The sequence below is a fragment of the Anser cygnoides genome, chromosome 9, assembly GCF_040182565.1.
Source record: "Anser cygnoides isolate HZ-2024a breed goose chromosome 9, Taihu_goose_T2T_genome, whole genome shotgun sequence".
In the NCBI taxonomy this organism is placed as follows: domain Eukaryota; kingdom Metazoa; phylum Chordata; class Aves; order Anseriformes; family Anatidae; genus Anser; species Anser cygnoides.
The window spans coordinates 6,412,832-6,436,231 of record NC_089881.1 but is presented as its reverse complement, the minus strand read 5'-3'; the positions used below and the strand labels follow the sequence as shown (position 1 = coordinate 6,436,231).

At 38.5% G+C, this 23,400-nt stretch overlaps 1 protein-coding gene across 1 annotated transcript in view; it reads left to right on the top strand.

Annotated features, from left to right (window-relative positions):
* Nucleotides 1-23,400, top strand: part of LOC106040346 (uncharacterized) — a 596,086-nt gene that overhangs the window by 164,727 nt on the left and 407,959 nt on the right. The window contains exon 3 of the mRNA XM_067002026.1: nt 8,554-8,640. Within this exon, the coding sequence (XP_066858127.1) occupies nt 8,554-8,640 (87 nt within the window). The remainder of the gene's footprint in view (nt 1-8,553; nt 8,641-23,400) is intronic.

The window sequence follows — 23,400 nt, the reverse complement described above, 5'->3', positions numbered from 1 at the left end:
AGTCCTATTGGCAATGACTAGAGGAATGCAACTATTCTTAAACACTGTCATATGTATGTGTTTCAATATACATAATCAGACTGTCAAAGCAGCATCAACTTTAGCACTACATTGATATTTCTGAAATCACACACATAGATTTGGTATTACTTCAGTTTGATTGGCAAACACTGAGTGAGGTTTTCTTTTTCTAGGTGGTATGCTCATGTTTTAACTTCATTGGTGCCTTCCTATGTTCTTAATTATAGTTTGAATAATTAAAAGGCCTTATCAGTACTGAAAGTTACACAAAAAGTACACATGGGTTTCATTAGAAGTATCAATGATACATCGTAAGGTATAATAAGCCAGTATTTTATCCTTACATACTTTCATATACGTGCAGTTCCAGCACGCACAGCCAGATCAGAAATTCTGTTTGTGTAACCCCAGCAATTACAAATCTGGGGCCACTTACAAAGGGAGATCAGGATCCCTGAGTCAGTTTTGAAAAATTCTCAAACAACACATGTTCTAAGAATTTTAGCTTCCAAAATAAACAAATCAGAGCTTCCTTTTTTATTTTATTTTTTTGCTCCTAACTATTCTTCACTGATATGTCATATTTTGAAAGTCACAACTATTAAGCAGGGTGTAAAAGAACCATGTTAACTGCTTGTCAGTGTCCAGTGTTTGTGGGTGTCAGCAAAAGTTCGAATTTGTACCCTTCAGAGGTAATTTCTGTTCCCTGCTGGTGTTTGAGACTGAGCAGAGCCATTAGCAAAAATAGAGGGATAGTGTGATTCACGGGCCCAGCTGTCTAATGCACTCACCTGTTTCCAAGGTCTAAAAGGCTGAGTTTTTATTCTCCCCTAGCTCTCCAAAATGAGGATCATATAACGGATTGTGAAAGCTAAAATGGTAGTGTGGGTCTTTTAATTGCTTTGCTTGTTATTTTTTTTTTTTAAAGCTCACTTTGCAGGAATCCATAAAGCCTGATGGGCAGTGCTTGAAACTCATCTGTTGTATAGTTGCTACAGTGATCATAGCCTTGCACCTCCCAGCTGGGCATTGAGCTGTTCAACAAAATAAGTTTAAATATGACCTTCCTGAAATTAACACATCAACTGAATTATGCTTCAAAGAGAGACAAGGAAGTACAATTTTTGACCATCTTTGTGGTCAGGAGGAGGGCTTTGTTCTCTTCTATATTGAGCTAGTATCATTTTATCCACAGCCAAGTGGTGTAAATAAAGCTGGAATGAAGAAAGAAGCCAGCCCTTCACCTGTGTCTTTAGAGCAGGAAGGAACAAAGTGAAATTAATTTCACAAGAAAATTCCACTTTGTAGCTGAGAAGTCACAGCATTTCTACTGTCTTCAAACAAAATGGTCTCATTCTTCACCAGGAGGTGCTGTGTGAGGTTGTATACTCACAAGTGTGAATTCAAGAAGCAGAGAGAGGAGATGGTGGCTGAGCCTCTTAAAAAACAAAACAAAACAAACAAAAAATCCACTGCAGCCCAATTTGGTTCACAAGCTGAACCAATGCATGGCCGTGGAAATAATACAACACTCAGATGAATGAATGTTAACCAAATTGTGCCATCATACTCTGAGCACTGCTAAGGGATGAATAATCAGCCCATGGGAACAGGAAATTCCTAGAAGTGATGTTATGATCATTTGGGAGTGAAGTGAGGTTAGAAGATCACAGTGAAATTTCAAGTGCACAGGTAGTACTGTTCTCTGGGATTTCAGGATTTATCATCAAAATGATTGTCTGTGAAAATATATTTTTAAGAATAATGACATCATTGTTAATTTGCGTTCTTTAGGCAAGGTTCCCAAGAAAGCTGAGTTATGAAAGAGAAATTACTCTTTTTCTGAAGTTACTATCCAGTAACAGATTGCATACAGTGAGTTGTAGCTGATCTTGTATACAAATACATGGATATTTTACATTGTATGTATAAATGATCCTGTAAAAATGTAAATGACCTTTTATTGATGGCTATTAGAAATTATAGTGTGTGGCACCTCTCCAAGATGTGGCACCTCTCAAAGATCAAGCCTGTTTGTCAGTGTACACACTGTGATGGACATTTTTGTGTATACATTAAACTACATGCTTTGTCTTTGAGAAATACTACATTTTAAAGCTTTTGTTGATTCTACCTATCACACTGACTCTTTCATTGCTGATATTCTTGAGCATATCAATACCATCCATCAAACTGAAACAAGCATAACAGCAAATAACAAAATGTTGTAAATTTCTGAGAATATCCAGCAAAAGGCCTTTTCAAGTTACCTTCTCTAAAGGATAATAGAATGAAATTATATGGGGGAAAAGTAGCATATGAGGTTTATAAGACAAATAACTTCTGAGGGCGATGTATATTTGATGCTGTATACTGAAAGATGAGCATATGTCTACAGCAATTTCACTGACTTGCTGGGAGGTGCTGGTGAAAGAGTATAGTAGACTTTTCATAAATCTTTGGAGAAAAGACTACTCTTCCACCTTGTCACAATGTGGTAAGTTGTTCAACTTCCTTTTTTTTTTTTTTAACCAGGCAGAGAAACTCCTCTCATTTGTGTAAGGGCTCCTTAAACTGAGCATAAGACACATCTATATTCCATGTACTCTCATGTTACTCTTTGAGAGCTCCATAAGGGCCTTATTGAAAATGAAGATCAAAGCCACATAAGCCTTGAGTATCCCTTTTATTAAAGTCATCTCAAGTCACTGTGGTTTCAAATACGTTTTCTGGTATACAAAAGATCTTGTGCTAAATAATTGGGCTATGTAACATGTCAGTTCTTTTGGAGGAATCATGAGCTTAGAGATATCAGAATAATACAGAGGTGTGTATATGACTATTAAACTGTCATGAATAAGATTGAATAACCTCCGTAACTGCTGTAGAAACCAATTCTCTACTCCAAACGTCTCTAGATATATAGGTTGGGCACTAGAAGTTAAACTCAGAAGGTTTTGCTGTCAAGTAAAATAAACAGACTGCAAAGTTGAGAGGCTGGGTGTGAGAGGATTTATCAGCTGCTCAGGGCAAGGAGGAAGTTAACTTGGGTAGTTACCAAGAACTGAAAATTTAGTAAAAGCTCAGGATAAAAGGTTAGGTACTTTGGACATGGGAATAAAGTGCTTGAACCTTAGGGAACAGGAAAAAGGGAATTAAAACTTGGAAAAAAATGGTGGTTGGAAGTAGATTGAATAGGCTTCAACAAATCAGTTGCCTTTCTATGCCTGGAGGAAGAGCAGGAGAAGAGAGTGATTCTAGTAGATATGTTTCCGTACTGCATAAGGACTTGGCTATGCAGACTGTAACTGCATACCAAATCTGCCTGAGAACAGAGGATTTAGGAGAGGTGGTTTTGGAACCTAATTCCTACATGTCTTGCAGAATCCAGTATGAAGCCTTTGAAGTTCTCATGCTCTGCTATAGTGACGACAGTGAAAATTGATCCAGTGCATTCTAGCAGCCCTTGTGTGCAATTTGCATTTTAATTAGTTTGCATTTAACTTCCTTATGTAGTCCTTTTCCCAGTCTGCCATATCCATAGAGCAGGGGTTCTTGGAGGAGTCCATACTGGACAGTTAGCTCTAGCTTCTTCCTAGGGTATGACAGTCTTTTTGAAAACTTTTTTTTCTTCCTTTTTTTTTTTTTATTTTTTTCTGGAGAACTCTGTGTTTCTTTGTGAGGTCCTGAAGAAACAAAACTCCAATGTACCGTGTTCCTCAGCAGATAATCTCATCTCTGGCAGACCTGTAGTGGAAATGGCAGGTATTAAGTTTGCTGTTTCTGCTCTCAGCTTTGATGTACTGGTGTGTTTCCTCTTTTGTTTTGTCAAGAGTGGGAAGAGGTCCACTCCCCATTTCTGCAGCTTGTTTCCTGGGTTGGGACAAGTGTGAATTACTACAGTGGAACCTGAGCTCCTGCTGCAAGGCAGGGAGGAAGGGGGTCTTGCTGAGAAGGACTTCACCTACTGAATTTATTAATATTATAACAGCATTTAGAGCCTTCTTACCTGTGTCCAGTCAGGTGTTTCATATTCAGATGGTAAAGAGATAGGCCAGCTTCCCAAGTGGTTGCAAATGCTAAATACAGAGGATGTGGCGGCTCCGTGGGTTGGCCTGAGGAACACCAAGGAAACCAACAAGGTGTTTTTTGTTAAGAGTAATATGAAGTGGTTGCAGAACAGCAGCTGCCAGACTCAGTGCTGCTGTTCTGTAGTGACCAAGAGTGATGGAGGCTGGAGATGGCAAATGAGAGGAAGGGAGCAAGGGGTTACCCTTTGTTCCTGCTTCCTGCAGCGGCTCTCAGGAGCTATTGCAATATGGCTGGTACGGCATAGTCATCGCTAATAAGAGCTGGGAAACACTATTCCTTAGCTTTTATCCCATTTCCCAGTTTTTATGCTTTAAGGGCAGCTCTGCTTCACCTCAGGGAGTAACTCCAGTTCTTTGGCATGGGAAGTATCTTACAGTTCAATAAATAAAGCCAGGTTACTGTAGCACTCTCTTATCTGAGGTTCTCCAGACGTCTTACAAATACCCATTAATGCTCCTGACAGCCCTGCAAAATAGAGTAACTAAACTAATTTTACAGGTGGAGAAAATGAGGCCCAAGGAGACTGATGGTCTGATTTTTCAGCAGTACTGGGATGGGTGCCTGGCATTGCTGAGAATCCGACAATAAGTGATTGCTCCAAGGCCACACAGCAAGTTGGTGGCAGTGGGGAGAAGAAATTCAATTCTGGCTCTCGGGCTTTTGAGCAAACCACCAGATGACACTTAAAAACCACTTTTGGGGATGAAAATACTATATAATTATTCCTTCCAATATAAATATTTTCCTCTTAAAGTAAAGCTTTTATTTTTTATTACCGCTGACTTTATTAAGCCCATGTGATCGTCTTTGTTTAAGCTGTTACAGTGCAGATCATTGAAACCATGTAAAACATTTGGGCTCTGCATGCAAAATGTGTGTAGTTAAAATATATTATTCGCTCTTGTGAAACGTTTTCTTTTAAAAATATTGTCTCTGCAATTCACATACACTTAAACAAACAAATCAAAACACACACACACACACAAAAGCATTTTAAAATTACCTGCTCAAGCATGAGCATCTCCCAGAAATGAAAACTGATGTGGCTTACATTGTGACAGATGAATCTTGGACAATGTCATGCCCAATTCTAATCTCGGTATCTCCTTATATAGCTTTTTTATTGCAGAAATTTAAACACAGCCTGAAGTGAAATATTACTGGCTTCCTCCTTTAGGCCAACTTCTATAACGGGTGCCAGTTTATGCCAGTAAAGTGTTGGCGCATTGTTTGCACCTGTGGACTTTTGCTACTGAACATGGCATATGGTAGGATCAGGCAAGAGGGCAAACTGATAGGCAGAGCATGAAATCAGTACATCAGGGGAAATCCCTTAATAATCCAGATGTGAAACAGAAAGCAAGAGCAGAGGTAACAGCTAACAGTAGAAAAGCTGAAAGCAGATGGTCAAGAAATCTTTAGCTTCTGGTCATAAAGCAGTACTGTCGGTATGTTATTTGTAACTATTAAGAGTATGGCAAGGTGATCCTGCAAATGCCAGGAAATGCAATGAGCCTGAAGTTCAGTTGTCATCATTTTAACTGTTCATGTGACACACATATATACTTTTTGTTACTAGAAAAATCAGTGAAGTACTATTTATACAATGGTAAAATATTAGCAGATGAGATCACTGTAAAAGTAGAGTAGGGTGTTGCCTTACTCTCACCCCCAAAAATCTTAATAACCTTTATTGGGATAAATTAGTTCACTGGTTTGATTGATATCAGATCTTGGCTTAGTTCCAGGCAAGTGAATCCTGAAAAGGAAAAAAGTACAGCGACAAAAGAAGAAAACAGATGTGTCAGAGTTGCGTACAGAAGCCAATCATTCGCTCCGTTCTTATCAACAGGGGGCAGTGTCACAAGGAGCAGATTCTGCAGGGAAAGAGTAAGCATAACCCCAGAGACAAATGGTTTCAGGGTAGTCTTTGCTGAATTGCGTTCACACCTGCTGATGCCTTATTGCCAAGCATGGATTATACTTATATTATTTTCCTTTGATGAAAAGTCTTACAGCTGTAAAATATGTCCCACTGTATTCTCTTCAGCATGTAGTTTTAACTGTATGAGGTCCCTTTGGAGCACAGGGTAAGCAAATTGCATAAATTTTAAATGACAGCACTTTGTTTCAGTTTTCAAGCATTGTGGTTGGCCAAAAGAGATGCTCTGACACTGTTAAAGTTCTCTTGTCTTTGTTTTCAAACTAACCAGTTTTCCAATGAATTTTTTTACAGGATCCAGGTTACTTGTGGCTGATTTCTTTTAAATGACTCTGTATTTTGCATGAGTGTGCGTGATAATCTGCAATATGCTACAAGAGGAAGGACCATGGTGTAAAAATGTATAAAGGATGATTCCAATCACAGCTTTGTGAAAACTATCCCTTTGACTTCTGAAAAGCATAGTTTACTGCAAAATATAATTTTGAGTATTGCTTTGCTGATCATCAGTCATGTGGCATTCAGGAAATGGAATCATTCAGGAAAGAACACAACAATCTTTTTTTAAATTCAAATAGAAATTTACCTGAAATTCAGTAAATGCTCACAATTATTTTTTTAAAAGACGACAACACTCAGTGTAGACAAAAGCATCTACATCATTACAGTGTTCATGCAGGCAATTTTTTTCACGTGAAAAAGCACACAATTCCATATATCCCAATGCTGCATATGTACTGTATTTTGGAATATTTTTACCTTATTTTAAAAAGGGAGACAAAAAAAAAAAAATCAAATGCTTTCTCCATTTTTCACTCACTCTAAGCTTTCAGTCAGGTAGGTTTGTGACCTGAATATCTTCTTTCACTTTCTGTGTGGTCTTACAAGTTTTATTGTTATTTGCTTTTGAGGATGTGATGATTTAGGATTTGTCTGCTGTGCCACTTCTGCATGAATATGACTTGCTTATCTGAAATATGCATTATTGCTTGTTTGCTAGGCCATATAAAGTATATTTTTGAGAATACTGGAGGTCTTTGACTTAAATAATTGTTTCTACTTTGAGCAGGAAGACCTCTGTTTTCATGGCTATTTGTTTGAAACAGGAAGAAGCCATTTATATAACAAATATACATATATAATAATAAATAAATAAGCAAATAAAAATTAAAAAAATAATAACAATAACAGCAATCTATTTGAGAAAATTAATTCTCATCTCATATCAATTTTTACCCACTTGAAATCAAGTTTTATGTTGAATATCACCCCCCATTTGGTTGTATTTTTGTAAACTATGAGTACAGGCTTTCAGCATCCATGTAATACTGTCTCTTTAAATAAAAACAGCAGAAAATGCCAGTACTCTCAGTAACAGAAACAAAAGGGCTGTTATTTCTATTGCTGGCAATGCTGTTTCTATCTCAGTCCATTTCACCCATGGAGTACTTGAACTTTCTCAGTCTACTAATTTGTATATTGAGTAGCTTTGTGATTTTTTGTTTGTTTGTTTTCCTTTTTTAAGGAAAATTCTGTGTAGCCAAGTTTCCATTACCTGGGGTAATGGAAGCTGGGAAACAATAGATAGTGAGAAAGATTGAATAAAAAACATCGAAGAAGGCTCTCAGGAATGCTCTCCAGGGCTGCCCGCACAACACTGCATAGAATCAGGGGCTCTTAAATTCAGTTCAGACCCTGCTGCCTCCTCTTTGGTTCCTGTAGGGACAGTGGAGTTTATTCTCATTCTTACAGTATTCTAGCTCATAAGAATGCTTAAAAATGCAGGTGCCACTGCAGCTGGAACAAATATAATATCCTCTCCAGCTACTTTGGTACAATCAGGTGCTTCTGTACTGTTTACCAATACTCTGGCTCCCAGGAAGGCACTTACAAATTGGCTCTACACAAACCTACAGCATCTGTACTGGCACCTTTTGATTTCAGTTGACCTACATGGAAATCAAGCTACATTCATGTGACACTCTGCCTTGCTTCGAAAACCTTGTTCAGAACTGAATCTCCACAGAGATAGTGCAGCTCTCTGACATGGCCAACGTGCAACCAGGTCAACTGTCCATCGATTGCTGAGTTAACTGCCTGAGCTGGTGAAAGGTACCTAGGCAGACAGCTATAAAATATCTCTTAAAATATTGCCATGCTGAAATGTGGTGAGCCATAATTCGTGGTGTTTTTATAAAGAAGGCTTTGAAATCTACCTCATAGTGTACTCTGAAATCTTTAATCTTGGGCATGATTATGATGAGACTGACTAGTTTGGATGGTGTCAGAGTTCTCAAATACATTTCTCCTATAACGTTTTTCTTACTGAATCAAGATAAGGGAGGGCAGCAAGAAGACATTTTGGCCTGAATGAAAAATAAAGAAGCAATCACAGCAAATGACTGGGAGAGAAGGGTTGACTTTCAGGGGCTGAAATATTTTGATCACTATTTTTTTTGTTGTTTGTTTTGAATTCTGTTCTTTTCCATCCTTGACAGAGTTGCTTTTTCAAATATTTTGGAAGAAAGAGGACATAGCAGAGCTCACCAGAGAACCAGAAAATACAGAGAGAGAGAGAGAGAGAGGTAAGTTTATGAACAGATAAAGAAATTCCTTGGTATTAATTTTGAGCATCTGCACCACTCATACATTTGTGCCCAGCTGACACTCCTTGCTTTATTTGGTGTCATTGGGCAGGTACTGCATGTTTGTGAACTGTACTTTCAGTACAGTTTTTAAAAAGTATCAGAAGTACTACTAAAACAAGTACAGAAGTTATCCTTCTTTAATTCCATTTTACTTATATCACTACACCTGTACATTTTTAGGAAAAAAGATAGAAAAGACTTCAAGCTAGGTGTTCTCAGATGTGAAAAGACACTGATTGTATTGATAATTTTATATATTGCACTCATGCTGGATGAACTACTTCAGGCACAGTGACTTTAGATGAAATAATTATTTTTCTGCCAAAACTAAGATAAAAAGTGGATGTAGATATTCTGGAGAGCCAATGAGGTGTACCTGACCAACATTTTGAGAATGAGAACCTTGTCCATGAGGCTACAATTTAAAGCGAGTCATGTTCCTATGTTGCTTATATTCACGAATGTCGTGTGCACCCCAGATCTTAATGATACATTTTAAAGATATCCAGACTCTATACAAAGAATATTAGAGGTGTGGAGATGGAAAGATTATCAATTTTTTGTTGTGTTTTTAGTTTTCCTATTGCTCTCAGAGGAATGAAATTATAAGAATTCTTCTTGTGGATAGCCTTTAAATCAGTTTATGTTCTTTCCTAAGTGGAATGAATGCGTTATTCTCTGTTTCCAATGAATTCTTTTGATCATAACTGTTGAGTTGAAGTTTATACAATGCAACTTCTATGTAAGCAATATTTCCTATTGATCTTTTAATGATCCTATTAGTTTCTTTCATTCCCTTAATAGAAATTTTAGCAGTAATAAAAGATAGAATCAGGCAGTAATTAGAACGGTGATTAGTTATAACATGTTTCTTTACCAAAGCAAAAACCCAATAAAATGTAAATTAAAATAATGGAACTATGTCTAGCTATCTTGAATTATATTAGAACATTCACTTTCTCTCCCTTCTAAGGATTAATATACGCTCTAAAAAGCAAATGCTTTTATTATGCAAATTCAAATCACAGCACAATAAGTGTATTACTTTGCAAATTGCTCTTCCTTCCCCCCAAACAATACAAAAAAAAAAAGAAAAAAGGAAAAGAAATGGCTGTAGGAGAGGATGTGGTTATTTGTGCTCTCAGGTCTTGAGCCCACAAATGTTTATGTCAATAACCCTTGCTAATTAAAGTGGTCACATGGGTTTCCGTGACTCCATCTATGTGTAAAACAAATATGATACACGAATACGGATTTGCATAGGCAAGCTTGGATTTTCTAATTGTGTAATGGGATCTACTTTTTGGTGCCTATCCAAAACAATCTCAAAGCTCTCATCTCTGCAGAGGTCTCTGCACATTATGCTAGGTGATTGCTGGCACCACTGGATCTCAGTTCTGAGAAATTTAACAGCATCATGTGAGATCTTATTCATGATCATCAAGTCATGCACAGAGGTATTATTGGTGCCTATGTTACATGACCAGACCAGGCCTCTTCTTCATTTGATACAGCTATCCAGAGAAAACAGAAAGCTTTCCAGAACTGAAAGCAGTTGAAAACAGCAGATACAGTTTTTTCCATAGGTCTCTTCGCAGCTGTTCTTAGTCATCGTTTCCTGGCTCTTCTGATTAGAGTAGCTGTCACCAAAAAGCAGCTAGCCAGGACAAGGTTTGACTGTGCTAGATATTGATCATATTCAAACACAGTCTCTTCAGTTTATTCTTTTTTGGTTTAGAAAAGTGCTTGGGGTTCAGGAGTTGGGATGATTATGCGCAAAGGTGGGACTAATACAGAGACACGTTAGGCTTTGTTTTCCAGCTAGGTTCCTCTGGACAGAAGTGACAGACCCAGTTATGGCATAGTACGTGGTCTCTCTGCTGCTTTTATAGCCCACAAGGCACTTAGGTAATTAGCTGTCTGCATCTGGGAGATCTCAGCATAGGGGAAATCTCATTCCACCATGCTGGAAAATGAGTCAAGCTTGTCTGGAAGAGAGGAAGGAACTAATTTGTGTGGATATCTCAGTTTGTAAAAATGCTTCTAAAGCTACCAGAACAGCCCTGCCAGCTCATTCACAAAGTGTAAAATAAGAGAGAAAGGGGTTTGGGGAAAGAAGATAGGAAGGATGGTCAGCCCATCTTCTCTTCCCCCTCACCCCAGTAACTGTTGGGTCAGATGTGTTAGGAGACCCACTGCATTCATGGGTGATAGCTTCTGCGCTGTCAGCCAGAGTATCCTGTTCTGTGCTTACAGAAAATAGAATTTAATTTTTCAGGCTGTACAGCCACATAGTTAGGTGAGGGTATACAGTCAATCTCTTTAACTTTGTCTTTCTTAGACAGTGGAAATGTCAGCATTATCATAACTTAATAGCACAGTTTGGGCAGGCAGATTGTTGGATTTGTGCCTGCATTCATCAGTAAACCCTCAGCATAGTATTTTACAGCATAGTGTTGTTAAAATCTCTTGTTAAAATCAATTATTTTTGCAATAACTGACCACAGTGTCCTTCCCATGCGCATGTAAAAGTCTGCCTCAATTGCTGTGAGCAGAAGGTCTCTGATTTTTGCCCTTGGCTAGGCTGTGAGCTGCTGCTGCTCTGACCTTTTTTCTCTTCTAGTTAAGTGCCTGAGTGCTTGTAATGTTGCTGAATATTGTGGAAAGCAGTGCTGAAATATGGCATGTACTCTAATAGTACATACAGGTATATATATAAATATTGTCATGTATAAATACCTGAGTGAAACTGGAATAATTTTTTTTTTCCCTCCCCGTATAACACTGATGAATTTCTGTATATTAGAAAGGTGCAGTCTGGTTAGGGCCTTTTTTTTTTTTTTTTTTTGTGTAAAACTATGTAAAAGAAAACAGATGTCCTGTGGTCTGGCTGTACTTTCATTGAAGTCTTAACTTCTGTTGGGTTCACTACTGTTTGGATGGGAGGTAACAGGGGAGCCAGGGGGTGGTTTAAACTAATTAGTTTCCTTGCACTCTCAGGCCCTCAGCCAGATTCCTGTAAGTTTGAGCATAAAGTTTTATGACATATGTTTTGCTCTTTATGGGAAGAAACACCATGGGGAGCTGCACTTCAAAGAATCAAGGTCCCCTTTATGCCCTTTGAAATGAACTGGTAAGCCTTCAGACAGGTCATGGTGTGACCGCTGCTTAGGAGCTCTCCTTGAATTGCTGTCTTTCGCTCTGGTTCTTCAAGGGACCTGTATGTGCTTGGGATAAAATTGAGAACAGAAATAAAGACCTCATTAGAAGTTGTGAATTCCTCTAGATGCACGTGAACAAGATGCAGCTCACTGCCCCAAGCAATGTGCTGCTCATTACTCACAAGTATGTCTCATGTACCTGCTCTTCTGAAGGAGTTTTGAAGGGCACTGCTGCATTCTCTCTTCAGCCCAAATTCTGAGTGACGGTGGTAGGAATATGAACGAAGGCCAGGGTATGTCATCAGGGGAGGACTCCTGGGTTTGGCTTGAGATATTCACATAGGTCAAAGTGTGTGTTTAGGAAGATGGCATTGTACTACTGTATTAGAACATATATTTTCTGATAAATATATACAATGGGTAAGATAATTGTGCACATATCTGGGCTTGTGGACCAATTAATAAAGTAGAATTCATGAACTGTCCTATTGCATGCATGTTATAATTCATCAACCTAATACCTACTCGTTTACTAATGGGAAAAATACCCATTGATTTTACCCAGAGATGTGCTGTGGGAAGAATAATGCAAAGATCAAAATGGAATGTAATGCCCAACCTGCAAATGGTATGCCTGCATTAAGAAACTTAATGATACTGTTGGTTCCCCAAAGGAAAATGCTAGGTTTAGAAACTCTGCAGCAAGGCCAAGACACTGTGAACAAATGCTGTGTAGTTATCAGCAACCTCCGCAAGAACGTGGTTTCTGTAGGGAAGCATTAACTGCATTGCAGCTTGCATTTGCTTCTCTGACTGGCTTGCACCTCAACTCTTCTACTCATTTATTCCAGGTCCATTCTGAGCTCCCCACTGCATGGTCAGCCAGGGAAAATCAACATCTGAAGTGATGTTTTTCAGTAGCTCTCACATGAATTAAGAAGGGGCATCCTACTAACATTAAGGGGATAATAATTAGCCTAATTCATTTTATGTGCTTCTAAATATACATCCTTAGCTGGCTACTTAGTTGAAAATAATTAAGAGAGCTGTTAGAGCTGTTAATTTTGTCAGTTTTAAAAATCCTACTGCTATCTTATGTGCTTAGTAAATTAAAAATAATTAAGTTTAGTTGTTTTCAAAAATCCCTTTGCTATCTGTGCAACATAGGTCAGGCCATTGCTATCAAAGTTATGAATTAACCATCACCTATTAAAATGTATGTTTTTTTTTTTTTCTCCATCAAGCAAGCTGCTTTCTGAGATGGGAGTTGTGAGACATTCTAGAGAAATGCTAGTTAGAAATTCTGTGTTAGTGACATATTTTAAGTATATCAAATTCAACAGATGTTTTTGTGTGTGTGTGCTTTGTTTTCCTATGATGTAGCAGGAAAATGTTTTCTTTATCCAAGTGTACAGGTGTTTCTTTGACTCCTTTTTCTGTTCAGGAGCTACCTGTTTGATGTGGATAGTTTGCCTGGGGCTTGTAAAATATGTGAAAAATGACCAAAGGAAGGTATACAGGGCTAAAGAAATAAAAGAATTAAGGAAGTTATAAAGTATATTTTAACATGCCTTTTCCAGAACCTTGGTTGCTGAATCTAGCCCTCTTGGTATTCATAAATTATTTCAACATAGAGCAGTAGTGGCCATTATGTGTGTTATAGGTGTGTACTTCTTCCAGCTTAGGCTGTTTCTGAACTAAAGATGCCAAGCCGATGCTGAACACCATTGCTGGTTTTGATGTATTAGGTTACAAAAGTTGTTCTACCAGTTACTGTTTGTACCCATCAGAATAGATTTGTATTGTTTTGGATAAATAGAATTTTTCCTTTTTTTTTTTTTTTTTGTCTTTCTTCCCCAAAGGGGAGTTTCAGTTACTTCAACTTACTGCATCAATCTGCATTTAGTTTAAATGCACACAAACTGATTTGGGAAAGCAGACTGGCCTAGTACAGAAGTAGTGGGGAAAGGGATGGGAAGTGAGGGAGTGATCTGGAGAGATTCCTTAATCCCTTCTGTTACTGGTTTTCATAGTTGGATATAATGAATGCAAGCCCAAGGCGAAATGGTCTGACTGACATGATCAGATTCTTAACAGAAAATTTCTCTGTTTTATGACTTTCCAGGACTTGCAGTGTGAATGGTGGGAAATCAAGACACTGAGCAGGAGAAAGGCCTTACATTTGATACCTAAATACAACAGTTAGAAATCTTTATGAGGAGAAAAAGGGAAAGAGAAATAATTAAGCTTCTTTGTACAGTTTGTTTCTCAAATGGCAACTCCTTTACACACCCATACGCTTCTGTTCATGCAGAAATGTAAGTTATTCAATTTCTTTTGAGCCCAAAGGATTTTTTCAGATGGATTATCTCATATCCTGGAATGACACTGAATAATATATCATGATACAATGTGTTGTGCACCAAATTTCTTTAAGTATAAAATAGCACCAGGTGATGTGGCAAAGGTTTCGATGTAACTTCTCTTGGCCTAGTGTGACAAGAATATCCATTAAGCAATTAAATAAACAGCTTCTTGAAAAAGCTGTGTCCTTATGAGCAATTTGCATTTCCTGAAAGTAATGACCAGGTATCTAAACTCTGCCAGGAATATGAATTGTTTCCTTGCCTGATGATTTGCAGATACGATCTTACCCATCAGGTTACTTACGCTATGGCACTGGGACACATGATGATCCTGTAAAGTAACAAAGCTGGAAAAAACATCTAGAAATCCCATGGAGAATGTCCCCCCCCCCCCCCCCCCTCGTTTTTTCAGTGGCTTTCCCCAAACAATTAGTTTTTTTTCTCCTTACTTGAGAATGGTCTGTGATGATAAGCACAGCAAAGGAGGTGAAATTGTTCTCTTACCAGCAGACTGTAATTTCATTGGACTGCTAATTGCAAAAATTCATTTGTCAGTTCTTAATTGGTAATTGATATTAGAGACGGTTTAATGTTTCACATGGTTGACAGATTTTGTCACACGTTGTTTTAATAGTGTGAGAGCCAATGAGCAGCTCCTCTCTCCTCAGCTGTATCCCAGACACTGCAAAAATTTTCTCCCAAAGTGCCATTCAGAATTTTGCTTTCACCACTGAATATATTGACAAAAGAAGGTTCTGGAGATAGTGATCAATGTTGTATGGATTAGTGCTTAATAACTGGAGTCTTGTACCTGTCAAACTTCAAGAAGTTGACAGAAACAGGTTTCACACAAGTTGTGTCTCTCTTCCCCCTACCATCTCAGAAACAGACCTGAAGGGTCAAATGACCCTCTGAAATTTACAAACCACAGTCTCTAACAGCTTCTCCATTGCCACATTTCAAGCTCTCACCTTTTTGTAATGCAGAAACCATGGGCATGAACTTGGTTTGGGTCAGATGTATTAAAAGACTCATAAAAAATCAAGAACAGTGAAATATGTCCTGTTCCTGCTATGTCTGAGAAGCCTCAAGCTATGATCTTTCCATGTGACACAGTGTCTTCCTTTTGTTCTTGATAGGAGATCTAGGCATGCAGGGAGCTAGTAACGAAGAAGCTCAGTTTAAATGTCACATTTTTTAACTTCACCACTGGTAGCTGGACAGCAGTCTATTTCTACCTCAGGTACTATCATACTGTAAACAAAAGCACTGCCCTTTCTGTGCAATGTGCTGCTTGAGGATCCCTCAGAGCCAGAATCCCTGTTCAGTGGTGTACTGCATGCAATAAAACCAATTCTGGTTGGCTCTTGGAAGATCTTAAGGCAGTTTCCATCTGGAAGTCAAGCATCTTCATTCATATGTGGGTATCTAAACAATCTTTCTTTCAAGAGGATCTGAACATCTACTGCTCTCATTAGATTCAGTGGGTACCCAGCACGTCTGAAAATCATGTAGCTTTATTATTTATGTATCTAGCTCGGGATTTAAATACGTAACTTCAGGGTTGGAAAAACTGTAATAACTGTTTTCTTCAAGTAGTGAGGTATGCTACAGAAAAATGTTCTCTTATAGGAGTCAGGCTGTCTGCAGGTAAGCATTAGGGTATTTGAACTCAAAGCCTTTAGCTTCACTATTGATTGACAGCTTAAAAAAATCTATCTTGTCTTCCATGGAATTTAGGCATAGGCTTAGCTTTATGCCTGTGCTGAGGTGCTTCATCAGACATGGATGTAATACTGAATCCAGGTCTTAAATAGGCAGATAGTCCTAAAGCTTCATTCCTCCCACCTGCTGAGCATTTTCTGCAACATCCTAGATGCAATTTCCTCTCCAGTGCATTTGATTTAGTGCTTTTATTTTCTTCTAACCCTTCATACATTAGCGTTCCTACAAAACTAAAACTCAAGCCACCAAATCCAGAGGTGTAATTATTTTCCCGGTTTTGTACTCATGACTTTCTTCTTCTGCGTGTGTTAAGTTGCCTTGAAAACCATTTAAGTTCGGACTCCTTCAATATTGCACATTCTTTGGACAAAGCCATCCAGAGGCATAGCACCTTAGAGATCAGCGTGATTTGTAGGCAGGTGTTAGAAACTTGTTTTTTTGTGGGTGTTTTTAGAATGCTGTGTGGTTTGCAGTGATATAGAGACTGAGATATACTTAGATACTTCAGAGTAAAAAAATAAAATAAAAAAATATATATATATATATATAAATTAAACTTCCACTGAGAAAGATTGGCCAATAGATATTTTCTGTCAGTTTGTTTATAATCTTCCTGTTTTTATACAAACAGTTTCAATGACTTGCATGTAGGAAATTCTGAACCAATAGATAATCTGAATAATTTGCTTCAGCTGCCCTTTGGCTGATGCATTCTTTTTAGCTTGATTGGTCACAGTGCACTTTAGGTCTGCTTTCAGCTTTATAAATGTAAGGTAAACACTTCCCAGGTCTGTTTCATTAAGGGTTTACACTTGAGAGTGAATGTATGTGGAAATGATAGGTTGAATGATAAGGAATTGCATTTTCAAATCCCAAATATTAAGGTATAGTAACACTATTTCTGTCAGAATATGTTATGTGGATGGATGTGTGAAATTTCCAAACCTCAGTGAACCAAGCAACCTAGGGACTGACTGGTTTTAAGATTTGATTTATATGGCTTCAATTTGCACAAAGTTTCTGATCCTGAATGCACAGGGGAGGGCCTGGCTGCTGCAACGTATGGTTCAGTGGAAATAAAATTCTGTGGAACCTCCTGTGGAATTGTTTCCATTTGTTGTATCCTTTGAGACTGCAGGAAGGGTTTTGTCTGTTTGTTTGTTTTTTCCTGGAGTATTGACTCTGACAGAGAATCACAGTTTATTTCAGGATCCATTTCCATCTTGCCTCCTTTTTTTTTTTTTGTTTTTTTCCACACTCACTTGAGTACTGTAACAGTTCAGCACGACAAAGTAAATTTTGCTGTGAATGTTCAGACTTTTTTATCTGAAGTATTTTGACAAGAACAGCTTTGCAAATGATCACAGACTGTCTGAACCACCGCTGGCTTAAATGCTATACATGGAGGCCTCAACCATGCAGGCACTGCGGTTCCAGCACCCAGCACCAGCGCCATATGCTGCCTCCTTTACCGGCAGGGACAACCTCAAAGGCACGGCAGTGCGCTGAGCAGGCGTGGCGCCCCTGGGCCTGCTGTCCTGCTCTGTTCTGCCCTGCGCTGCGCTGGGGCTGCCTCGCCTCGAGCACTGTGTGCAGCTTTGGGCACTGCAGCATAAACAAGACACAAAACTATGACATAGCATCCACAGGAGGGCTACAAAGATGGTGAAGGACCTGGAGGGTAAGACCAATGAGGAGCGGCTGAGGTCCCTTGGTTTGTTCAGCCCAGAGCAGAGCAGGCTGAGGGGAGGCCTCATGGCGGCCTGCAGCTCCCTTCAGAGGGGAGCGGAGGGGCAGGCGCTGAGCTCTGCTCTCTGGGGACAGCGACAGGACCCGAGAGAACGGCATGGAGCTGGGACAGGGGAGGGTCAGGCTGGGTGTTAGGAAAAGGTTCTGCACCCAGAGGGTGGTTGGGCACTGGCACAGGCTCCCCTGGGCAGTGGTCATGGCACCGAGCCTGCCGGAGTTTAAGGAGTGTTTGGACAGCGCTCTCAGACACATGGTATGATATTTGGGTGGTCCTGTGTGGAGCCAGGAGTTGGACTCGATGAGCCTTGTGGGTCCCCTCCAACTGGGAATATTCTGTGATTCTGTGATTGTTTGGAATCTATTATGCTGTAAGGTGGGATCGTATCAATCATGTGGCAGGTTGTCCTAAACCAGCCATACACAAGGAACTGTAAGACCAGTACCAAAATATGAACGTGGCTGCTGTAGAGCAATAAGGCAGTAAAGAGATTCAGAGAAAAATGAAAGTTTTCTTAGTGTAGTCACTTTGCATTGATTACTGAGCTCTCTGAAATCTCATGTTTCCGTAGTTTTGGTGCAGTGGCAATGTTTATTGGGGCCTGATGCACACAGCAGTGTCAGGAATGACCAAGAAGATGAATGTTCTGTTGCAAATTGGAGTGATTTAACAAGAGATAATCTGTCAGGTGATAATGGGCCAAGCCTGGTGAGAAAGCTGAACCTAAAGGCATCCATCAGAGCTGATCTGTGTTACTGATCAAAGGTGAGATTCTTACGCCCTCTCCTGCTGCTTCGTGCTGAGAGGGCCCAAACAATGTCTGATTGCCAAAATAAAGAAGTTTTGTAGATGAACAGAAACTGGCAACAGAATTTGAGTGAACTAGCCTCAGAAATGCACTAGAAGATGGGGATTCTCTTCAGGATATTCCTTGGGAAGCATCATCATAGACATCTTGGAAAATAAGCATTTAGACCTTGAGAGAAGCCTTTACAAGTATCCAAAATAATACTCAAAAAAGAACGTGAGAAAAGTTTAATATGTAGAAATAATTAAATGACAAATATACCTGCATGTACACATCTCTGGTTAGGTCCCATATTGGTCTTATGGCATACAGTGTCATGGGATCTAAGCACTCCCCAAAATTAGGAAATGTTACTGTAAAGCTGTTCTCTCTCAGTAATGCCAAATGCCTCCCCTTCCTCCTCCAAGGCCTGTTGTTTTCCAGTCTGTCTGAACCAGCGAGTATTTCCTTTTCGTAAACTTAAACTGATTCAGGTTCGTGGGCTGGAAATGCAGTATTGATGGGATGTTGCCACAGTGGCTTTTGGTGTCCCAGAAGAGCTCTGAGGTTGATGTTCATACTAAAATTAGATTTTAATATCTGGAAATGAACTTAGATAAGTGAGGAGAAGGCTTGATAGAAAGAGTTGTCAGTACACTGATTAATTTGGCTGTTTAAAACTACAATTTCCTAGGCCTCTCAAAAGATGATAAAAGACAGTACCACCCCTGACTACTGAGAAAATAAATGTATGCATCAGCTGTTCTCAGTGTCTGAAAGGGTCTCTGTGTGTCTTGTCTCTAGGGGCACCTTTCTAATTGAGCTTCAATTCATCTTTCTGCTGAAGGGGAGGATCAAGGAGAATGGAGTCTGAGCTTATAATTGTTGTATAGAATGAGAATATATATAGTTTTCTGCATTATATTACAATGTACAGTGATTTTCCAGTGACGTTAGAAACTAATAAATAAATGAGGATTGGAAGTTTGGAAAGGTATCTTTCCAGTGCCTCCCCCTGTCAGACTTAATATCTGTTGACTATACTAATTTAAAATGTGACATTTCTGTTGCTTGAAAGATGAAGGAAATGAGAAAAAAAATCACTTTTTAAGGTAATTAATAATATAGGTATTTTTATATCTGCACAATAGATATTGGATATGATGTGAGAGTTATACTGAAGTGATACTTTAATACTTAAAGCAAAAAAGAAAAACTTGTTAAGGCACAATAGAGAACCACTTACATCCCGAACAATTTACTTTGCCTTGATTATTTTTTTTTTGAACAATATACATCAGTGTACTCTTCATGTTATTGTATGTTCTAAAACACTTCAATAACAATATTATTTTTATAGGTACATTATTATTAAAGCATACTCTTTTGCCTTATCTAAATGGCCAGTATCAAAACTATTGCAAGCTAGACTGCACACATTAGAATTTCAAAAGTAACTTTACTCTGTTCCCCAGTTAATGGGTCAAGAACCCTCTGTTAAAGTTGACTTCAAGACTGGACTTGGTAGATTTCAAGGTCTTCTACTTTTATTGAGATTAATGGAACAGCTTTGTGTGATGTTGTTTTCTCCTTTTCTTTCTGATGTTAGTCATTTAACAATGTGCTAGCATCTCTCCATTAATAGAATAATCAGTGTCTTTTTCAAATTTTAGCTTGGTGTGTTTTGCAAATTTTTTTAGGAGATGATATTTTTCCCTTCAAAGTCATAAACTGTGGAATGAGGAAGCAAACTGATTTTCTAACTGCTTTTATTGTCATTAAGATACACAGTCCCTCCCAGACAAAACACAAATATATTCACTGCATATCAACATTCAGTTCAGGTTCATAGCACAATCACCAGTGCTCATGCTCTTCTAAAAGATGTGGGCTCAGAATAATCTCCATTTAAATTTTGTAATATTATTGCTGAAAGGGTAAGCATGATGATGTGGAATTGATCTTAGAATATTTTTTGAACTGGCTTCTAGACCAGGTATTACAGAGGTGATTGTTGCTATTGCTGATCTTAGAGATCTTAAAGAGAAAAAAAAAAAAAAAAAAAAAGCTCCTGAGTGCAAATTCATTCTGATGGAGAGATTAGATTTTTTTTTTCTTTTCTTCTGATTGGTGTGAAGGCTGAGGATTTAGGGTGGAAGGTTGATTTTTGTCCTTGACACACACTTCCTGATTTTTGTCAAGTCTCTGTGTGCAAGTGGAAATACTAACACCTCCACATGAAAGGTGTGTGTTCTGTACCTCTATTTGAGAAGCAACTGGCTGAAGATTTGAAAATAACTACAAAACCACCTTAAATGATGGAGATGCCATGTTTACGTAATGAGGATGTCTTAAAATATCATTGAAGAGTACGATGACATTATGAATAGTTGTTTTATTACACTGGTTATTTGTAATGCATTTAATGATTTAAGAAAGTGACTAAACTCAGTTATCATTAATTTTATTTCTACAACTTTAAAATGGCTAGTCCTCCCCAGTTTAAAATATTGTACCTATGTTAGCTTTTATGTCAGGTTCCTGCCTTGGGCAAATTTTTATGGACAAGTTACAGATCTAGCACTACAGGGTTCACTGTGAAAATGCTGACACAAACTAAAGTGTTGTAGCAGTGGTGTAATAACCATTAATTCATTTGAAACATATTTCCCTGAGATGCATTATAAAAACAAAAATGTCTGAAAGCTGGTGTTTTAAATAGTCTTAAAAATAGCAAAAAGTCCCAATATGCTGTCTGTCACGATTATAGGTGCGCTATTGACAGCACTATTTCATTTTTATTTTAGTGTCTGAATGATTTGTTACCATTAATTTAAGCAGTTCTTTCTGCAGATGCTTTGCATACAGGATGTTTTTCCTTGCAAGTAAAAACAAAATGTGTAGATCAAGACACAGTTCTCAGCCTGCCCTTCTGTGAACTCTTGATGTACATCAGATTTGATTTTCCAACATGCAGCACAGTCAGTTTCATAAAGTATCCTGTGAATATGCTCTGAGTTTCTTCATTAAATTAAGTAGAGTTTATACAAGGTCCTGTATGTGTGCATTGAGTCCTGATAAACCATGATTTGCAAAGCTGGATAGTAGTATAAGGCCATATCCAAGGCCAAAAGTATAATTTGGGCAGAAACACCCAAAACCTGTTAACAAAAAAGAGTCTGGAAGCTGTATGTTCTATTAAACACCCATATTGGGTATTTTTAATGGCTTGTTTAAGAACAGACAGCCGTGATAAGGAGATAATTTTAATACTGTCTCTCTTTCTCAATATCATCAATGATACTGTGGTCATTGTCTGCTTTCCTCCTTTCCCTAGTGAGCTATAACCTTTTAGACATTCAAATAATTCTTCCCTTATAGCACCATTTTGTCCAGTATAGCTTGTCATATAGACCAGAACTGGTTCCAGTTGTTTAATGTGGTGGATTGCTCCCCAAGACCACATTTGCACAGAGACCGTGTGAAAAAGAAACAACATTGGAGACTTGTACAGTTGCTGTATTCTGGGGGAAAATAATCTAAAAAGCAAGTGAGCAGATTATCAGGGTGAAGTAATGCTTGACATGCAGGCAACACTTGCTATGAGTGGACTAAGGTTGGGATATTAGGGTAAATTTAGAACTCTCAGATAGACATGAGATTTTTTCCACAGTAGCAGCTTTGCTCTAGAGATTTATTTAGCATTTGCCTCGTGAACAGCTTGTGTCTATTTTTGAATGCAACCATCTGAGACTTTGTGTAGCCATAACCAAACTTCCTGAAGGTATGGAGCAGAGAATTTTTAATCCATGGTTTATAGCTCTTTTGTGAACTACTCACCTAAAACCAGGCTAACAGTTCTGACTTTTCATGGCATGTAATATTATTACAACTAGCTACATGTGTGCCTATCTGGTAGGAAGAAATCTGGGGTATCAGGGCAGTTGAATTCACTCTGCTGTAATAGATGGAGCTGTTATGTTTACAAGCAATGTGCCAAGTTCTGTAGAAAAATAAATGAAGCCCTTTGGATCTAATTCTGACTGGGTTTATATCTGTACAAATGGCAATTAAGTCCTCTGAAGTCAATGGAAACAAACCTGTTTATGCAATCTGTGTGAAATGGCAAACTTAAGAAAAGATGAGGTAAATGTCTGGATAATCTGGCAAAGTATAAAAACTTGTAGGCATTCAGTTCCTAGCAATACAACGGGGAACTGAAGTGGAATTCTATATGGAAAAAAAAAAGTCATTAAGTTATGTGGGTAATATTGTGATCACCTAGTGCTGTCCCTGCCTCCCTTCAAAGCAGGATCATCTGTGCCTGCTGCTGCTTTCACACTCTGTCAGACATCTTCACAATCTGTTCCCATGTTTCAGTTCAACCTGAGGTTTTATCAGTATAGATTAAATTTTGTCTGCTGTGGACATGGCAATCTCATTTGTATCACTTCTGTAATTGATAATGTAACCTGTTCTCTGCATAAATTGGCTCTTGCAGACCAGTCTTTCCTTTTGGATCATGTGGAGCATCTAGACACTGGAACACCAATCTTGTGTCCTTTTTTTTTTCTGTATTGCCTCTGTTCTACAGCCTGCTTCAAGTACAAGGACAACCTAGACAGAGTACTATATCTGAAACCTCAGAAAGGTGAGAAAAGGCTAGATAACATTATTTCAGCATGTTTCTGTTTATATATCCCAGTGCAACTGTCTGTGTTAAGTGCGATTCTCATTCCACTTTCTACAAGCCACGGCCCATTTTTTGTATTTGTCATACAGTTCTTCATCCTTCCCTTGTCCAGCTGACTATTCCTGCGTAAGCTCACAGCCTTACATCTGTTCTTATTATGGAAGTTCTTTAATTCCCTATGTACCTGCCCAGGATAAGGATATCATTTAGCCCTAATG